This window comes from Echinops telfairi, unplaced genomic scaffold (assembly GCF_000313985.2).
Source record: "Echinops telfairi isolate 266 unplaced genomic scaffold, ASM31398v2 ScPeMD7_7420;HRSCAF=8458, whole genome shotgun sequence".
In the NCBI taxonomy this organism is placed as follows: Eukaryota; Metazoa; Chordata; class Mammalia; order Afrosoricida; family Tenrecidae; genus Echinops; species Echinops telfairi.
In genome coordinates, this window is record NW_022111320.1 from 2,271,753 (window position 1) to 2,293,744 (window position 21,992).

At 38.8% G+C, this 21,992-nt stretch overlaps 1 protein-coding gene across 1 annotated transcript in view; it reads left to right on the plus strand.

Annotated features, from left to right (window-relative positions):
* Nucleotides 1-21,992, plus strand: part of LEKR1 (leucine, glutamate and lysine rich 1) — a 210,991-nt gene that overhangs the window by 62,238 nt on the left and 126,761 nt on the right. Inside the window, exons 3-4 of the mRNA XM_030887649.2 lie at nt 2,198-2,317; nt 16,283-16,458. Of these exons, the coding sequence (XP_030743509.1) occupies nt 2,198-2,317; nt 16,283-16,458 (296 nt within the window). The remainder of the gene's footprint in view (nt 1-2,197; nt 2,318-16,282; nt 16,459-21,992) is intronic.

Sequence of the window (21,992 nt, forward strand, 5' to 3'; positions counted from 1 at the left end):
ATGTGCTTCATACGTTCATCACTGCTTTTTAGTGATGCGTAGTACTCCATTGTATGTAAAAAACTTACACTTTGGGAAAGAAGAAAAAGAAACCAAGAAAGACAAAGGTTTCAGAAACAATATGGGAGATGTGACATAAGAGAGCAACTGTCAAGACCTTCAGAAAGGATAGTGGAGGAGAGACCTAGGATGCCGATAGCTGCGCAGCGAAACCAGAGGACGAGCAGACTAGAATTGGGGACTGGAAAGTTCAAGAAAGGATAGCTCCCCAAAAGAAATGAGATGAAAAGATTATCTGCTATATCTGAAGATATTGACAGAAGAATTCTATTTATCTCAGAATCAGAAGGAGAATCCATGGCCAGTACACAGGAAACCAAGGAAAAGTGAAAGGAGACAGTTATTTTATTCTAGGTATAACCAAAAAATGTCCAAAAAAGGATGTAATTATGGCACAATATGTGGCCCACCAGGGGAGAGAAGTGTGTGTGTGTGTGTGTGTGTGTGTGTGTGTGTGTGTGTAGAAGAGTAAATTCCAGTATCCATTCTCCTGTCTTCCTTAGTAACAACTACAAATAAAGCCAGAGTTAATATTCCTGGTTAGAGAACTGTATTCTTCAACTTCCCTTGCAGCTAGGTGTGGCCACGTGTTTAAGTTCAACAGAAGTAATCAGTGGTACTTCCCGGAAGCCTCCTTCATGGGAGGGAGTTATTCTCCACCTTTAGTGGTCTAGAATGGGGACATAATGATGGGACTTCCCCTGAAACCATGGACCGTGAGAACAAAGGAGACATACCCAAAAGGGTACACCAAAGAGCTGGAAGATCCTGGAGTCCCGATCGTATTGTAAGACCATCATCTCCACATTGGACGGGCCACCAATATACTTGTTTTGTGTGTGAGAATGTATCCTTTTACCTTGAAGCCATCACAATCAGGCCTAAGTTATATGTAGCAGTACCAGATCATAACTGCTCTGGAATTCACCAGATAAAATCTACAATGAAATGTCAAGAAATAGTAGAGTGGAGATAACTATTAGAGGTAGCAAGAGTAAAAATGATTCAAAGTAGTTGATACTGGCAGTGAGATTTAGGGCAAAAGCAAGTGACTAACATTTTTCTTATAACTCTTTTAATAGTATTTGACATTTTAAATGATGTCCATTTATTGTTATAATTTAAAAATTAATATCTGTTTAGTTGCATTTAAACGAATCAAACACGTAAGAACAATTGCTCCTTGTGAAAATTCAAACAATACAAAAAGCAGACAGAGCCAAAATTGGACCTCCCTTCAACATCAGTGCTTCGAAAAGGACAAGGCTTGGTAAAGTTGAAGGGAAGTGAAAATGAGGAAGATGTCTAACGAGATGGACCGACACAGTAGCTGCAACCATGGGCTGCAACAGAACACTTAGGAGGCTGGTGCAACACAGGGGTGTTTCGTTCTATTGCACATGGGGTGGCTGCGGGTCGGAACTGACTCAATGGCTCCATCGGCACTGACTTGATGGCTCCTGGCTACCCCCCACCCCCTACCCCATCCATTCCTCTCTCCTTCCCAGAGATAATCGCTGTGTGGAGTCTTTCCATGCCTTCTCTATACATTCATATAGCTATAAATTCTCTTATTCTATTTATTAAAAGTGTGTTTGCATTGTAAGTTAAAAATAAGTACTCGTAACACGATATTTACTTTTTTTTCTCAAACACACATGTCTTATAATTTTTATTAGACTATTGGCTCATTTGTAAAAGGCAAACCCACTGATATTTTGATTTAAGACTTTAAAATAAACAAACATAAATAAAAAATTAAATTAGAAAAGGCAAGAGTGTTTTCACTATGTTATGAAACATTTGAAGTTGAACACTGAGAGTCTTCCTCTGTTTTCTGATCCTCTACTTTACCAAGCATGATGTCTCTCTCCAGGGACTGGTCTCTCCTAATAATGTGTCTAAAGTACATGAGATGAGGTCTGGCATCCTTAAGTTGAAGGAGTTTTCTGGCTGTACTTTCTCCAAAACAATTGTTGTTGTTGTTGTTGTTGTTCTGGAAGTCCAGGTACTTTCAGTATTCTCCCCAAGCACCATAATTCAAGTGCATCAATTCTTCTCCGGTCTCCTTTATTCATTACTCAACGTTCGCATGCATATAGCATACTCTTTAATTATTATTTTTTGTGTATTTTAGAATTCAAGATGCAAATGTCCAGCTAAAAATTCAGCAAGAGGAATTTAAGAAAGCGCAGGAAAAATTGAGTCACTTGCAATGTGAGTTACAAACTAAGCAAAGACAGTCACAAAGCTTCAGGTAAGATTGCTTTACATGAGTAGCACTGTAACAAATGGAAAAGATACATTTAATGCTAACTTCACAAACCTTCAAATAAGTTTAGTAATATGGTTTCTATATCCTTTAAAGTTGAGAAAAAATGGAAAAAGCCCTGGCCTTTTAAATTGTATTATTATCTCAGCTGAATAATTGTACCAATAAAATGTCAACTAGACACACACCCTGCTCTTACTTTGCAGTGATATTTAGAATTAACACACAATAACTAAGCCTTTTTTCTTCCTGACAGTATTTATTAGTGTATTTGATATCCTGACAATCCCGTGGCATGGAAAGCAATATAATTGGGAATTTTAAAAAATCATTTTATTGGGGGCTCTTACAGCTCTCACAACAATCCATACATACATACATTGTGTCAAGTACATTTGTACATATGTTGCCATCATCATTTTCAAAATAATTCCTTTCTACTTGAGCCCTTGGTATCAGCTCCTCATTTTTTCCCTCCCTCCCTTCCCCACCCTCCCTCTTTCATAGACGCTTGATAAAATTTATACTTCATTATTTTCATGTCTTACATCGACTGCTTTCTCCCTTTATCCACTTTTCTGTTTTTTGTCCCCCTGGGGGTGGTGGTGTGATAAGTTGATCATTGTGATCGGTTCCCCTTTCTCCTCACACCTTCCCCTTATCCTCCTGGTATGGCTACTCTCATTATTGGTCCTGAGGGGTTTATGTGTCCTGAATTCCCTGAGTTGTGAGCTCTTATCTGTACCAGGGTCTGTACAGGGTCTCTTACCTGTACTCTGGTCTAGCTAGATTTGTAAGGTAGAATTGGGGTCATGATAGTGGGGGCTGAGGGGTTGGGAGGAAGCATTAAAGAACTAGAGGAAAGTTGTATATTTCATTTGTGCTATACTGCACCCTGGCCCACTCATCGCTTCCTTTTGACCCTTCTGGGAGGGGATGTCCAATTGTCTACAAGTGGGCTTTGGTTCTCCATTCCGCCCTCCCCCTCATTAGCATTGATATGATTGTTTATTCTGGGTTTTTGATGCCTGATACCTGATCCCATCGAGACCTCAAGATTACACAGGCTGGTGTGCTTCTTCCATGAGGGCTTTGTTGCTTCTCAGCATGATGGGTGCTTATTTATCTTTAATCCTTTAAGATGGGAATTTTTTTAAGGACACTAATTGACTCCTTAAATTGTGATATGTCTGATATGAAGAAGAGGTGTAATTCTGCTTTTATATAATTTCTGATGTGTTTATGACATGTAAAAGTAAAATCATTATATAGGTAGTTAAATATAAGTGCTTGAATAGATTTAAGTTTAATTTTTGACAAGAATATTCATGAGGCACAAAACATCTGATTGCCTGTTTTTATGATGTGAAAACTTTAACATTAATAGGACCAGTAGGATCAAGTGTTAACAACTTGACCCATCCATTATAATAGTCAGCATCTGCTTTTAACTTAATAATCTAAGTAACTATGATCATTGTCTATATCAGTGGTTCTCAACCTTCCTAATGCTGTTACCTTTTAATACAGTTCCTCATGTTGTGGTGACCCCCAACCATAAAATTATTTTCATTGCTACTTCATAACTGTAATTTTGCTGCTGTTATGAATTGGGCTGCCTCTGTGAAAGGGTCGTTCGACCCCCAAAGGGGTTTCGACCCACACGTTGAAAGCCACTGATCTAGATCATGGGTTCCTAAACTTAGTTGGCCTATTACCCATTTTTCATGAAAAACAACAACAACAACAACAAACAAACCTCAATGCTACCTTCTCACCTGGTAGTTAAAAACTTTTGTATTATAGCCCATAATCCAGGATCAAGTGTAGGTATGTTTTCGTAGCCCTTCTGGATCATTCCAGCATCCCCCCAAGGGGCAGTATCACCCACTTTGGGTCACACTGGTCTAGATGAAGATTGTTGAGATCCATAATGCCATTGTTGTCATTAGGTGCTGTTGAGTTAGTTCCAAGTCATAGTGTCCCTACATACAACAGAAAGAAACACTGCCTGGTCCAGTGCCATCCTCACAAGTGTTGTCATGTTGGAGCCCATTGTCGCAGCCTCTGTGCCAATCCATCTTGTTGGGGCTCTTCTTCCTTTTCACTGACCCTCTACTGTATTACGCATGATGTCCTGTTCTAGGGACTGGTCCCTCTTCATAACATATTCAACGTACAGAGGATGTAATCTCACCACTGTCGCTTCTAATGAGCATTCTGGCATTCCCTTCAGAACAGATTTGCTTGTTGTTCTGGCCTGAAAAAACTTCCAAGCCCATTGCTATGGGGTCCATTCCAATTCATAGTGACACTGTATGACAGAACAGAATTTCCCCACAGGCTTTTTAAGGCTGTAAATCTTTAAGGAATCAGACGGTCACACATTTCTTCTGCAAGTAGCTATAGGTCCAGTTAGCACCCAACACGAGCCTTCTGCTCGTCTAGCAGTCCATGGTGTTGTTACAACAGAATGAAGCAGTACTTAGTCCTGCACCCTCCTCACATCAATGAAGCCACTGTTGCAGTAACTGTACCGATCCATCTTGTCAAGGGTCCTCCTCTTTTTCACGTCCCTCTGCTTTACCAAGCATGATGTCATTTTCTAGGGTCTGGTCGCTCCCATCCAAAGTGTGAGACAAAGGCTCGCTGTCCTTGCTTACTAGGCGCATTCTCATTGCACTTCCAAGACGGTTCTGCTTGTTCCTTTGGCAGTTCATGGTCTTTTCAACACTCGTCACAAGCAACACAATTAAAATACATGGATTCTTCTTTAGTCTTCCTTATTCACTGTCATAAGTATATCAGGTGAATGAAAATACCACGGCTTGGGTCAGGAAACACCTTACACCTCAAAGTAACATCCTTGCTTCTCAATACTTTAAAGATGTCTTGCGCAGCAGATTTACACAATGTAATGCATCCTTTGATCTCTTCAATGGGTATAGATTGTGGATCCAAGCAAAATGAATCTTAGACACCTTCAAGCTTTTCTCTGTTTATCTTGAGCTAACATACTGGTCCAGTTATGAGGAGTTTGGTTTTCTTACATTGAGTGTAATTCATACTGAAGGCTGCAATCCTTGCTCTTCATCAGCAAGTCTTTCAAGTCTTCTTCGTTTTCAGCAAGCAAGGTTGTGTAACCTGTAACAACCTAACTACAGGTTGTTAATAAGATTTCCTTCAATCCCGATACAACACTCTTCATATAAACCAACTTCTCTGATTACACTGGCCAATACACATTTTAGGGCTTCAAGTGTTAGACTTCTTTCTGGGTAAATTTGATCTTCTAATTTTAAAAATGGCACCAGTTTTCCTTTATCATCTATAGTTTTTGAGATATAGAGCATGTGCTATATATCACTCTGTTCACCCATAAACAAATCAGGATATTTTATTGTAGGGTTAGGTAGTCTGAGTGCGCCCTGGCTTTATTTAAGGTAATTTGTGTTCTGCTAAATATTTAGGTCAGGTTAGACTTCACATGGGCCCTTGGATTTAAAGATATATTTGAACAGTGCAAACTGCCTGAACTTGGAATTTTCCCCAAGTATTCCTTCACCTTTATTAGGAACTGAATAGCAGGCAGATCCACTTTGTTATCTTAGAAAGAGTTTAGAAATACAACAGATAAGAAGCCCTGAAGGCATAGTGGGTTTTGTGTTTGACTCTAAACCACAAAGTCAGCCATTTGAGCCCACCAGCTGCTCCGCTAGAGAAAGATGAGACTTTCTGCTCTCATAAAGACTTAGCGCTTCAAAACCTCACAGGACCTATAGGGTCCACTCTGACCTATAGGGTCATTATGAGTCATAATCAACTGACTACCAATGAATTTGGGATGATCAACAGAGATTCGCATGTTCTGAAACTCAAATTGGATCTGTCAGTGTTCAAATTCCTTTATTAAAATGTTCTAGTCTTGTTATATGCATAACAAGACTAGATGTCTTTTTCCTCCGAAGTGGGAAACCCAGTCGTGCTTTGTTGTCTGTTCTTAGTCTGGAAGCTCCGCTGAAGCCTGTTCCCTGTGGGCGACCCTGCTGACACTTGAAATGCCAGTGACACAGCTGCCAGCATCACAGCCACACATAAGCCTTCAGAGCATGACGACGACTTAGCCAACTGACTGTACGAGATTTATTCTGTACCCACTCCAAAGACAGGTAGCCCTACAGAATGTTCAAACTGTAAAATAATATCACTGATATCATCATATGTCAATACAATTTTGCTGAAGATCATCCAACAACAATTACCGCAGTATGGTACAACGAAAGGGAGCTTCCAGAGGTTCAGGCTAGATTCACAAGAGGACAGAGAACCAGGGAGACCATTGCTGATGTCAGGTGGATCTTGGCTGAAAGCACAGAATACCAGAAAGATGCTTACTTGTGTTGTCTTGGGCTTGCCAAGGCATTCAACTGTGTGGATCATAGTGCACTATGCATGACCAGAAGAATGGGAATTCCAGAACACTCTGTGTGCTCATGAAGAACTTACACATAGATCGAGGGGCAATTGTGCAAGCAGAACAAAGGACTACTGCGTGGTTTAAAATAAAAAAGGTGTGTGACGGTATTATATCCTCTCACCATACTTATTCAATCTGTATGCTGAGAAACTGGAGTATATGAAGAAAAACCTGGCACCAGGATTGCAGGAAGGCTTATTAATAAGCTGAGATGTGTAGATGATACAACCTTGCATGCTGAGAGTGAGAAGGACTTGAAGCACTTGCTGATAAAGATAAAAGATTGTAGCCTTCAGTATGGATTATAACTCAGTATAAACAAAACCGTAAATCCTCACAACTGGACCAATAGGTAACATCATCATAAATGGGAAAAAGATTGAATTTGTGGAGGATTTTGTCTTGCTTGAGCCACAATCAATGCTCAAGGTATCATAAGACGATCCACATTAGGTAAATCAGCTGTACACAACCTCCTTAGAGAACTAAAAAGCAAGGGTGTTACTCTGAGGACTAAGGTGAGCCTGACCCAACAATAGTGTCTTCAATTGCCTCACATGCATATGAAAGGTGGACATTGAATAAGGAAGACCGAAGAAAAATCAACGCATGTGGTATTGGGAAGAACATTGAAAGTACCATGGACTGCTCAAAGGACAACCTGGTCTGTCTTGGGAGAAGCAGCCAGGGTGCTCCTTGAAGGCATGGATAACGAGACATCATCTTACACACTTTGGACATGTTGTCTGGAGAGACCCGTCCCTGGAGAAGGCCATCATGTTTGATAAAGTAGAGGGGCTGAGAAGGAGATGAATTGACACCTTCGCTGCAACAGTGGGTTCAAACACAGGAACAATTGTGGGGACGGTGCGGGGCTGGGCAGCAACTGATGCTGATGGTGGTGATTCTCGCTTCTTGGGCACGTGGAGGAGGTTGAACACCATCTCTGTGCTTTTCCGTACACGGTGACAAAACCAGTCCTGCAATAGCAGGAATTTATGAATGGGTAAATAGGTGTATATGTACAAGCTGAGCAGGTATGTGATGGCTTATGGGAGTATGCCCAAGAATATATATAGATTTGACAGAAGATATATATCTCATTGAACATACATGGAGTAAATATATGAAAACTTAAGAATTACTGAAAATTTGAGGGACTGGGCACATTATCTCATGGAAGATCTAAGCCAACTAGAGTAACACAGCTCACAATGTTCGACATTCTATTTTGCTGAGTAGCAACTGAGGTCTTAAATGCTTGTGAGTGGCCATGTAAGATGCACCAATTGATCTCTCCCTTTCCAGAGCAAAAAAATTAAAAAGAAAGAGTGAAAAAAAAAATCTTTTGGTTCACCCAAACCACAGTAAAATGTTCAAAGAAAACCCCCAAATTATAAAATACAAGTATACGAAATGTCACGTAAATTTGCATATAAATCCAGCCATGTTTGTAATATTCAGGCAACTACTTATTTTTAGAGGATTAATATGGTGAATAAATTGTTTATAATGTGAAGCAAAGCAAAATGAAAAACAACAAATAAAAGAAATACACATCAGTTGCTCTCAAGTCAATTCTGTCAGAACGGCAATCCCATTCCGAGCAGAGTTGTGTTCCATTGATCTTTCAGCTTTTTTCCTGAGCTTCCTCAGGGGAGATTAGAACCATTAACTTTTGAGTTAGTAGCTTTGCCATTTGTGCTACCAGGAATTCCTTAAACCACCAAGTACTTAAACTTTCATTTTTCTTTCTTGTAACTCATCTCTGAAAATTCCAGTGCCAAGTCCCAAATCTCTGTTCCTCACATTTCCACTTCAACGCTTTAGATTCATTGGGAAACACACACACACACACACACACACACAATTGTTCTTATTTACCCAGATTTTTGGCTTTGTTTTTTCTAACCTTAATCCTGAAGTTCATTATCTCATATCCTTTTCTTTTTTTTTTTAAATCATTTTACTGGGGGCTCATACAACTCTTAACACACTCCAGACATACATCAATTATATAAAGCATATTTGTACATTCATTACCGTCATCCTTCTCAAAACATTTGCTCTCCATGTAAGCCCCTGGCATCAGCTCCTCATTTTTCCCTCTCCCTCCCTGCTCCCCACTCCCTCATGAACCTTGGTAATTTACAAATTATTATTTTGTCATATCATACACTGTCCAAACAACTTTAGCATAGCATAATTTATATGTCACAAAATCTACCAACTTCAAGTATACAATGATTTTTAGTAAGCTTAGAGTTTATAACCTTTGCCACATCCCATTATAGATTATTTGAATCACTCCAAAAAATATTCTCATGATTATTTACAGTAAGTATTAGTTCTTATCCTCAGCCCTAGGCAACCACCAACATTCTTTCTATCTCTAGATTTTCATTTCTCTGGACCTTTCAGATATGAAAAAAACTCACTCATAGGGACCCTATAGGACAGGACTGGCCCTGTGAGTCTGAGACAGTGACTCTTTATGGGAGTAAACAGTTTAGGGTCTTTCTTATGGATGGATACCTAAGAGTATACTTACTGATTGGCATGGTAAGTTTAAATGTAACTTTTAAATTAACCAAAACATTATTTTCAAAAGTGGCTATACCATTTCTGACTCCAACCAAGTAGGAGGGTTCTAGTTTTCTTTCTCCCTGCCACACGTATTATCTGCCTTTTTAATTAAGCAATTTCTAGTGGGTATAAAATGTTATCTTGTTGTGACTTTGACTTGTGTTTCCCTCATGACAATTGGTTCAAAGCATCTTTTTATGTGCTTAATTAGCTATTTGAAAAGCCTGGTTGGTGAAATATCTGTTAACAATTTGGAGTATTAATAGATAAACATGGAATTATCATATAATTAGCAAATCCAATGGTTCATTGATGTACAGATAACTGTGTGAGTCATTATTTTAGATTCTCTTAGCTTTTTATGAAGAATTAGATTTTCTATTTATATGATAATTCCACGTTTAACTGTTTGCATGACCAACAAACTGTTTTTATTATTACCTGCACCATCATCACTATGAATCCAAATTGACTCCATGTTAGTGAGACCAGGAATAGACAAAGGTTCCAATATCCTCTTTAATACTAACTCTTGACTTGATTTAGCTTTCCTATATGTGGTAGTTACATAATCTGGTGTCAATTTGAGAGGATTATGAGTGAAGGGGTGGAGTCTGGCCTGTCAATCAAGATATAACCAATGAGGCCTCTGTGTGGGCATGGCCTTCTCCTGAGAATTCTGGGAGCTCTAGTATTTCCTCCTTGGAGGTGGAAAATACATTTTCTCTCTGCTCACTCCCTGAGATGACACTCTACCGACAAGACCTGACAAGACACATGGCACTATGCTGATAGACCCCGAGCCCTGGATACTGGAAAAGCTACATAGGGACCCCTGCCAGCACTGAGATGCTTACAATGCCAGTGGATCCAAAGACTTTCTACCCACTGGCCTGTGATCGTCCTGCATTCAGCGTCATTGCGTGTGTTTCATGAGTCTGAAGAGGACTTCATAGATTGGTATCGGACATATGGGCTAATATCGGACTTATGGGCTTGGACTGGACTGGGTTGGGATGCTTTCTTAATGTACAATTACCCTTTATATAACTATCTCTTATACATATGTGTGTCCATGTATTTGTTTTCCTAATCTACTCAGAATAACACACTATATTAGTCACCATAAGTGTGTGTGACCACCATTTGTCTATGATTTTGTCATATTGTGGCTTATATGGTGGTATGATACTGGATGATATGCTACTGATATGTCCAAAACCAGCCAAGTCACCCCTGGTGGACAGGTTCCATCAGCGCTTCCAAACTAAGAACAGACTATAAAGAAGGAATAGGCTGTCCACTTCTAAGGAATTAACCACTTAACATCATATAAATGGTAGTGGAATATTGTCAGATATAGTGCCAGATGATGAACCCCTTGGGATGGAAGGCATTTAAAATATGACTGAAGAGGGGCTGCCTCCTTAACCTTGATGACATGAATAGAGTACAGCTTTCAGAACCTGCATTTTCTGGTGGGGCATGACTTAAAATGAGGGGAAACAGCTGCAAATATCCATTAGTAATGATGAATTGGTGTGTAAGAGATATGAAACTAGGAAATTGTAAAAAGTAAATGGAACACATAAATATTAATATCTGAGGCATTAGGGAGATGAAATGGACTGGTATTGGAGTATTTGAGTATTAGTATTTATTACGCTGTGAATGACAAATTCAAGAGAAATGTTATCACATTCATCAACTAAAAGAACATTTCAAGATCTATTTTAAGTATAATGCTGTTACGAGATATCTTATTTACCTGGACAGTGACGTCCAGGTAATACAACTATTACTCAATTTTGCACATCAATCACTAAATTTAATGAAGAAAAAAGTGAAGAATTCTACCAACTTCTTTACTCTGAAATTGATCAGCCATGCAATCAGGATGCATTGATAATTATTGGCAACTGGGATGTAGAAGTTGAAAACAAAGAAGGATCAGTAGTTGGGAAATGGGGCCTTAGTGACAGAAGCAAAGCTGGACATCACATGATAGAACGTTGCAAGACCACTGCAAGCATCTGTTTTTGAACAACATAAACACTGACTTTATACTTGGAACTTGCCAGGTGGAGTACAAAGGAATCAAATTGAATACATCTGTGGGAAGGGACAATGAAGAAGCTCAATATGAGTGGCCAAAATGAAGCTAGGGGCTGACTGTGAAACAGACCATCAATTGGTCACATGAAAGTTCAGGTTGAAGTTGAATAAAATTAAAAACAAACCCACTAGAGCCAAAATACAACTTCGAGTCTATCCCACCTGAATTTTGAGAAATCTCAAGAAGAGATTTGAGGCTCTGCACACTAATGACAGAGACCCGGTGAGCTGTGTGATAACATCAAGCTCATCATATATGAAGAAAGCAAAGGTCATTTAAAAGACAAGGAAAAAAACTGGATGTCAAAAGACTCTTAAACTTGTTCGTGAATGTAGGATAGCTAAAGCAAATGAAAGAAATGATGAAATGAAATAAAGGGCTGATTAAAAAATTCCAGAGAGTTTCTCGGCAAGAAGTAAATAATTATAATGAAATGTGCAAAAATATTGAGTTAGAAAGCCAAAAAGGAGGAACACATTCAGAATATCTCGTTTAAAGAATTGAAGAAAAAATTCAAGCCTCATACTGTACTGAAATACTGAAAGATTCCATGGACAAAATATTGGAAGATACAGGGAGCATCAAAAGAAGATGGAAGAAATATACAGAATCACTGTACCAAGAAAACTTGGGCAACCAACAATTATTTAGAGATGTAGACTATATGATCAAGGATCAATGGTATTTAAGAAAGAAGTACAAGCTGCACTGAAGGCCTTAGCCAAAAACAAGCCTCTAGGAATGAATGGAAAACCACGTAAAATGTTCTAGCAAGTGAAGGGGACACACTGGACATACTCCTTTGTTTATGCAAAGGAATTTGGAGGACAGAAAGTATCCATATTTGTGCCCATTTTAAAGAACAGTGACTCAACAGAATGCAGTACTTATCTAAAAATATCATTCATATCACATGCAAGTACAGTGTTGCAGAAGATCATTCAACAGTTAAGCCATTGCATTTAGAGGGAGCTGCCAGGAATTCAAGCTGGATTCAGAAGACTTGGGATATCACTGCTGATGTCAGATGGATCTTGGCTCAAAGAAGTGAATACCAAATAGATGTTTACTTGTGTTTATTAATTATTCAAAGGTATTTGACTATGTAGATCATAACAAACTATGGATAGCATTGAGAAGAATGGAAATTCCAGAATGCTTCATTGTGCTCATGCAGAATCTGGACCTAGACCAAGAAGTAGTTGTTGGAATAGCACAAGGGAAAAATTCATGGTTTAAAATCAAGAGAGATGTGTATCAGGGTTGCATCCTTTCACCATACTTACTGAATCTGCATCCTGAACAAATAATCCAAGAAGCAGGACTATATGAACAAGAGCAAGACATCAAGACTGAAGGAATGCTTATTAACAAGCTGTGATAGGAGGACTTGAAGCCCTGGTTGTAGAAAACCAAAGACCATAACTTTCAGTATGCATTGCAATGCAATGTAAAGCAAACGGAAACCTTCACAACTGAACCAATAGGTAATATCATGATAATTAAGCAAACATTTGAAAAATTTCAAGGAAGTCATTTTACTTGGATCCACATGGAAGCAGCAAATAATCAAACAACTTATTGGGCTTTGGGCAAATCTGCTGCACAAGACTCCTTAAAATGTTAAAGAGCAAGTTGTCATTTTGAGGATGAAGGTGCGACTGACCCATGCTAAAAAGCAAGCGCTCTTGCCTGCATCATCTGCTTCTATTGTAAGTGGGCCACAACTGAAGGAAACTTTCTTTCACTTGCATCAGGCTTGTGACCTGAGTAAGGGTGTGGAACTCCACCCTAATCTTCCTTCAATTGCTTGGTTGCTTGCTGCAGATCCTGTTATGGAGCTGACTATATTTGGTCACATCATGGGGGATTACTACCCTGTTTCCCCCAAAATAAGACAGTGTCTTATATTAATTTTTGTTCCCAAAGATGCACCAGGTCTTATTTTCAGGGGATGTCTTATTTTTCCATGAAGAAGAATATGGTACACATATATTGTTTATTGTTTTATTAAAAGAGACCTCACACTTCCTGTCTGCTCCGGCTGTGCTGCAGCCAACGGTGAGCTGCATGGCGGGGTGCCCACTGCTACAGTCTAGAGTCCAGAGTTACGGTAGCTTTGGGGGGCCTTATTTTCGGGGGGATGCCTTATATTTCAGCAAGAGGCAAACTGTAAGTAGGTCTTATTTTCGGGGAAGCAGGGTAGTCATTGACTGCCAAACCACACAGAATCCTGGTTCAGGCAAGCTGACACAAGACACAAAACCTAAAGATCACCCTCTACCCCTTATCAGTTTGGCACATGTACGCATCACCTTAAATCATACATAATCTCCAAACAAAGACAATTATAAAGTTATATTTGCACCTAACAGGAGACAGCTGACATTAGAACAACCCCAAATGTACAAACTTATTTACATTTTTTTTCATAAATGAACAAAACAAAAATATTTGACGCATACATATAAGGAAGAAATAATTATAACAGTTAGAGAATCTTTGTCTGCAGTTGATCACATGGCCATACTGGTGTTTAGAACTATTTTATTCAGCTACCCATTCTGGATTCCCTTTTCCTTCCACAAGCACCTCCCCTGGTCATGGTTCTTTGCCTGGTGGGGGCACTCAAACCTTCATTCCTGGAGGTTCTGGGCCATTAGTAGTCATGTCAGAATTGGTTGCTATAGTTTACCATTTACTTTTATCACAGGATATGGTAGTTCTAAGAGATAGCCAAAGGAATCTATTGAATTTCAGACATATTCTTTACTTCCATTATGTAAGGCCAATCCAATTTTCCCCTCAGTAATCAGGATGAAAATATACCATTCAGTACAGTAACTCTCTTCTTTGTCTGTTGATTGATCCAGAGGCATCCAGAGCCCAAAGTGGTCAGTTCAATGGAATTAGGGTCATGTCTCCAGGTGGCAGTATTCCTCCCTTTGCAACTCAGACCTCCAGACCTGAAGAGCATAGGTTTGCAGAGACAAGAAGCAAAAGGCTGCTAGTGAATCTCTGGGAGTAGTAGTGAGTGATGTTACTCCCTGTTGGAGACATAGCACCACAGATCGGATGCTGGTTTAGAGCATTTTCAGTCTCCAGTAGAACACTGCCCCAACCTTAGCTAGCACCATCGCTGTGTCTTTAGAAGGCCATATCGTTTTTCTATCAAGTCAGCTGTTTCAGGATTCTGGGGAACATGATACGACCAACTGATTCTATGAGCATGGGTCCATTGTCAAACTTCATTTGCCATAAAGAAAGCCCCTTAACCCAAAGTGATGCTTTGTGATGGAAAAAAACATTCTTTAAGACCACTAATAGTTTTAGTAGAAGCCTTGCACGCAGGGAAGGCAAATCCATATCCAGAGTAACTGCCTTTTCCAGTAAGAACAAAATGCTGCCCTTTCCATAATGGCAATGGTCCTACTATGTAATCAATGCCACTTGATTGCTGGTTGATCTCCCTAAGGAATTGCCCCATACCACAGACCCAGTGTTGGTCTCTGCTGCTGGCATCTTGGGCACTCTGCAATGGCAGTAGCCACATCAATACTGGTGAGTAGAAATCCATGTTGCTGAGCCCACATATAACCACCATCCCTGCCACTTTGTTTGTGAGCCCATTGGGCAACGAGAGTAGTGGCTTAGGAAAGACAATGACTGAGAATATTTTTTTTAACCTGTTTTATTGCTCAGCACTTTCCTACCTAATGCCTCATCATTCCTACCAAAACAGCTTTTTCTGAGATTACCATAATGTCAGATACTGTGAATTTTGCTCACTATTTATCTGATTTGTAAACACTGACTACTGCTGGCTTCTTAAAAACCCCTTATCTTTTTGCTTTTCTGACATTATAGTTTTAGTTCTTCTCATTACCTATGGATTGCTTCTTCCTCGTCTCCTTTGAGGGATTATTTTCTGTTATTGTCTCTTAAATGCTTGTGTTATCATCAACATTTTATACCTCTTCATTCCTTCAAATTGGTGACCTATTTTATCCACTTGCACATTCTACAATGTTTATTGGGCATGTACCATGTAGTAAACATTATGCTAGCTTCTGAGAAGAAAGTAATGGAGAAGACAGATATAACTTCTATATCATACATCTTGGTCTAATCAGGGTGATAGAAATTAAAGAATTGCACTCCCATGCTTCAGTCATCACCTTTGCTTATAACTAACTTCCAGATCTTTATCTGCATTTTTCATAATGATCAGAAAAATTATAGCTAGGGTATCTGAAGTAATGAAAATTGCCAATAGCAAAAAAACATGCACTTACTTGAGCTGTGACATTTGATGAAGCAAAAGCATTGGATCAGCCATTTTACAATATAATATTTTTATTGCCTCAAGTTTTATACTACCTGTGGAACTACAATATATGGAAGAATGCTATCTAATTGGTTCTCATTTAAGTTTTGTGACAGAATCACTTCTGACCAGATATTCTTCAGTAAATGTTTGCTGCAGGATTAATAAAAATAATGTATTTATTACAATGCAAGTACATAAAAATCTTCCATTATAGTTAAAGTAAGAAAATGAGAATGAGTTAAAGTGATTTTATATCTTAATCTAGCTAGGATAATTCCAGGTTATATCTGTTGTCTCAAATAGCACCTCCTTTCACTTTCAAAATTGTCTACACAGGTAGATTATATGATCACTCTAATTCTATGGTCAATTTGTAGAAGAAATATTTCTTAATATGATGGTTATTTATAAAACCCCTTTTTTTTTTTTACTACTTTGCAGGTGTAAAATGGTGGAGAACAAATATTTCTTGAATAAGACACTTTCATTCCTTACTTCTACTAAAAGGGAGTTGACATATATTAAAAATGAAGTCTATGATAATATTCAAAATTGGACTTCATTGAAAGAAGAACTTTTCCTGCAAATTAAATCCATAGGTGAAACAGCTTTGACAGGTTGGTTATATTTATATAGAACACAATTATCCTCTAATAAATTATTATCCTAAGTAATGAAGCAATGCTATTTCATTTTACGTGATGGAAATTAGGGTTGATTTTATTAATCTGCTATTGGTTGGTGAATTAGATTACTATAAACATTGGTTCAACTCAGAGACGTGAAGTACTAGGCAGTGTTTCATTATCTTGCACATAGGGTTTCAGTGTGTTAGAAAGAACTATATGGCACCTAACAGAAATAACAACATAGTACTCTTAGTCTTTTACTGATTTAGCAGCTCTCTAGACTACATTTGTTATTTCCTTCTATTAGCAATTAATAGCAACCCTGGTGGTGTAGTGGTTACATGTTGGGCTGCTAACTGCAAGGTCAGCAGTTCGAAACCATCAGCTGCTATGAGGGAGGCAGATCAGAACTTTGTACTCCCAGAAAAAGGGTTACAGTTTTTGAAACTCACAGAGGCAGTTCTACTCTGATCTACAGGGTCACTATGAGTTGGCACAGACTGGATAGCAGTGAGTTTTATTAGCAATGAGGATCCTTGGTGACCCAGTGGATTAAGCATTTGGATGCTACCCAAAAGGTATGATGGTTGAACCCACTAGCTATTCGTGGGAGAAAGATCAGGCAGTATGCTTTTGTAGAGATTCATAGTTTGGAAACCCTATGGAGGAATGCTCCTCTGTCTTAGAGGGCCCCTTTGAGTTCAATAGGTGTAACGGCATTGAGTTTGGTTTCACATGGTGTAGCTAGAAATAAGTTTCTACAAACCCAGCTTATTTTTTCTTCCTCATTTCTTCCTTTTTTAAACCATCTAATGTTAATCAGTTAAATAATTAATTTTTACATTTATATACTGTTAATTGTGCTTAATATATTGTTAATTATGCTTCTATGTCTACTAAATTATATATTACTTTAATTTTTTTCTTTCCAGTCAATTTATGTATTTCCTATCTTTTCTCTGTAGCATCCTCCAACAACTTATGTCTAATCAAACGGTTTCTACATTAATAGGATATACAATACTTGCATTCTGTTCTGTTACCTTATTGTGCCTCATTTGTGTTCGTTTCCAGTCCTTTCCTGTGGCTTCCCCCATCATCTCGTGGATGTCTAAAGTTCTTTCTCTGGAATTCCCTTATGAATAGTTTACAGAGAAAAATAAATAGAAGGCTTCCTTTCTAGAAGAGAAGAAATAAAATATTCACAGATGATATGATTTGTCCATAGAAAATCCCAACGAAACCATAAGAAAACATCTAGAGATAATGGAAGAATTTAGTAAGGTTGTAGAGTAAAAGGTCAATAAACAAAAAGCAGTTGGGTTCTTATACATCAGCAGTAAGCCATCTCAAAGGGTAATTATGAAAACAATTTCATTTGAACTAGGATTTAAGAGATTAAAATACCTAGGGCTAAATATAATCAGTTAAGTGAAGGACTTATACACTGAGAATTATAAAATTATACAAACCTAAATCACAATAAGGTAACATTTCACTCCCACCAGGGAGGCTAAAATTTAGTCTCTTACAGCTATAAGAGACTAAAGAAAATGGAAAGATGTTACAAGTTCCTGGATTGGAAGACTCAATGTTGTGAAGATGCCAATGCTATCCAAAATCTATAGATTCAATGTAACATGGGTTCAAAATCCAAAATCTTCTTTATAGAAATACAAAAACCTCTTCTCCACAGTATATTGAATGTCAAGAGACCTTGAATAACAAATACAGTGTTGAAAGAGAAGAACAAAGTAAGAGTACTCACACTTCTTAATTTTAAAACATTATGCAGCTGTAGTCACCAACACACCCTGGTACTGGTATAATAGTAGACACATAGACCAATGGAGTTGACTAGAGAGATCAGGAATCTACCCATACATCTCTAACTCTTGTCAAGGGTCCATTTGTTGGGGGAATAGGGTCTCTTCTACAAATGATGCTGGGAAAACTGGACTTCCATATGCTGAAAGATGAAGCAGGCTCCATACACCATACATTTTAAAAACTCAGAATGGACAAAGGGCATGAATGGATTAATTAAAGCCATGCAATTCTTAGAAAGAAAACTGGGGCAGTACATTCAGACACATTGTTAGGTGCCATCAAGTTGGTCACAACCCATAGGAACCGTATGCACAACAGAATAAAGTACTACCCAGTTCTGCCTCATCCATACTATTATTCTTATGCCCGAGTCCGCTGTTGAAGCCACATTGTCAATATATCCCCTTGAGTGCCTTCCTCCCCTTTGATGCCCCTTCACTCTACCAAGCATGGTGTCATTTTCCAGGGACTGGTCTCTCCTGACAATCTGTCCAAAGCAATATAAGACAGAGTTTCACCATCCTGGCCTCTAAGGAGCACTCTGACCACACATCTTCCAAGACAGACTTGTTTGTCCTTTTAGAGTCCACAGTATACTTTCAATAATCTTCTTCAGGACCACAATTCAAGTGCATCAATTCTTCTTCTGTCTTCCTTATTCAATTTCCAACTTTCACATGCGTATGAGGCAATGGAAAACACCATTGCTTGGGTCAGGTGCACCTTAGTAAAATCCTTGCTTTTTCACCTAATTCAACTCGTCTTTTGATCTCTTAAATGTTGCTTCCATGAACATAAAATGTTCAGGCCTAGCCAGCAACAATGGGTTACCCAATATAATAAAAAAATATACAAATAGCAAAAGACAAAATAAGTAACTGGAACCTGGTAGCAATTTTCAAAACTGTATATCAAAAGACTTTACAAAAAAAGTAAAAGTACAGGCATCCAATGGGGTGAATATCTTTGGAAATCATGTTTCTGACAAGGATCTAATAGCCAAAATGTATATAAAACTTCAACAATTTACAAACAAAAAACCAAATAGCCAAATAATAAAATAGACAAAGGTCTTAAATATACATTTCACCAAAGAGGACATTTCAATCGCCACCAAATACATGAAAAGATGTTCAGAGCCGGTAGCTGCCAGAGAGATACAAACCTAAATAACAATGAGATGACATTTCACTACCACTAGGGTGACTAAAATTAAAAATACAAAACCAGAAAATAACAAATGGTGAGGATGTGGGGAAATTGGAACTGTTACCTGTTGTTGGTAAGAATGAAAAAATGAAGAAAAAAAAGAATGAAAAATGATATCAGCATTGTGGAAAGTAGTATAGAGATTCTTCAAAAAACTGAAATAAGAGCTACCATATGACACATGAAAGGTACTTGTCAAGAAAGGTGTGTGTCGGGGTTTATCCTCTCACCACACTTATTCAATCGATATGCTGAGCAAATCATCAAAGCAGGTAGATTATATGAAGAAGAATGTGGCGTCAGGTTTGTAGGAGTGCTGTATGCAGATGACACAGCTTTGCTTTGACAGCGAGGAGAACATGAAACACTTGCTGATGTGGCCTTCAGTATGGATGACAACCCAAGGTAAAGAAGACCAAAGTGCACATTGAATAAGAAAGTACCATCGGTTGTCAAAAGAACAAAAAGGTCTGTCTTGAAAGAAGTCTAGTCAGAATGCTCCTTAGATGTGACAATGGTGAGGCTTTGTCGGTTGTACTTTGGCCATGTTATCAAGAGGGCCCAGTTCCTGGAGAATGCTGGTAAAGTAGGAGGTCGGTGAAAAAGAGGAACTCCCTTGCCAAAGTGGAATGACTGCAACAATGGGCCCAGAAAACACAGCAGTGGCAAGAACGCTGCAGAAACGGGTCACCGTGTTTTCTTCTGCTGTACCTAGGATTGCTGTGCATCAGAACCAACTGAACAGCACCTAACAAGGGGGGCAGGGTGGGAGAAAAAAGAGGGTTAACAGCGATAGATTTGATCAGGAAAGTGATATATAGCTGATTATTGCAATCACTGCCAATAAATTGTATACCAGTAAACAGATGAATTTTCAGGCAAAGTTTGTGTGATTGATATATAAGAGGACTTGAAAAACGTTGTGAAAAAAATCCATCATCTTCCAACTCCATTATTCCTCATACTTTTTGAAGTGCCCTCCTATTTACAGCAATGGAAAAAAAAGTATAGCTGTTGAAGTTGAAGTTACTTGTATGCAACCCAGCCCCTCCTGGGTTTGGTTTCTTGGTCGGGAAGTTTCAGGTCATGATTTCATGGACAGCCCAGTTAGCTGGCACAATAACTTGCTTACTATCTCTGTTCTTCCTCCTACTTCGCTGTGTAGTATCTGGCATCTTAAAAGCCTGCAAGCCATCATTTAAGGCACAATTGGTCTCTATTCATCTGTAACAATAAAGGAAGGAGTGTCAGTAATAGGAGGAGGATATAAAATGTGTGGCTAATTGCCTCCATAAACAGCTGCTTCCTTTGCCATGAGACCAGGAAAACTGGATAATGTCCAGCTACCATTCGTGAACATTTTGATCAAAAAATTCCATAGAGGACTCCTGATAAAAGGAGGAAACATTTCAAACATAATTTCAATTCCTATCAACTCCAGACTTCCTGGAGCCACAAAGGTTGGACAAACTCCTGAAAATATTGTCCTGACATAATCTTTCAAACCTTAAACCAAAATCTCCCCTGAAGTCATCTTGAAACCAAACAATCAGCAGGAGGCCTGGTGGTGGTGTGAGTTATGGCTCCAAGGCTGCTAATCGCAAGGTCAGCAGTTTGAAACAGCAACTAAAAAGATTACATAGGCACCTTAGGAGGCAGTGTGTTTATTTTGATGTAGGAGAACAACTCAGAAAAGGAAGGGGAAAATTGCTATACAACTTGAAGTCTATAATTAACGTCACTAAACAGTGCATGTAGAGATGATTGCATTGATAGATGTTTTGCTGTATATATTCTCAACAGCTACAAATAAATAAAATTATATTTAAAAACACTGACCATTTGAGTCATGTGCAAAAGACCACTTACTGATGTGGGTGGGGACAGAACGGTGTAGGGGACGAATATTCTCTGAGCTCTTGCTCAGCACTGTTAGCGATCCTTCTATACACAAAGGACAACTTTTGCTGTTGTTAGAAGCCATGTAGTCAGCTGCAACTCATAGGAACCCTCGGTGCAGCCGACCAAACACTGCCCCATCGAGTGCCACCCTCATCACTGTTTCTGCTTGCGCCCATTGTTGCAGCCTCTCTTCTCTTTCCCTGACACTTTACCCCGCATGCCGGCCTTCTCCTGGAACGGGTCCTTCCTTCTGTGCAACAAAGTCTCCCCATCCCCTCTTCAAAGAACACTTTGGTTGTACCTCCTACAAGATAGATTTGTTCCTTTTAGCAATCTATTGGAATTCAATATTCTTTGCTACTACCAAATTCGAATACATCAATTTCCCTTGGTCTTTTCTTTTAATTGTCTAGTTTCACGTGCATATGAAGTGACTGAAACTACCATGGCTTGGGTCAAATCCACAGACTTCTATCCTCCTGACCCATCCTCAAGGGGCTTTAAAAAAAACGTTAAAGAGTTCTTTTGCAGCAGATCTGTTGAAAGCAATACATTTTAAAAAAATCTCTTCACTGCTGTTT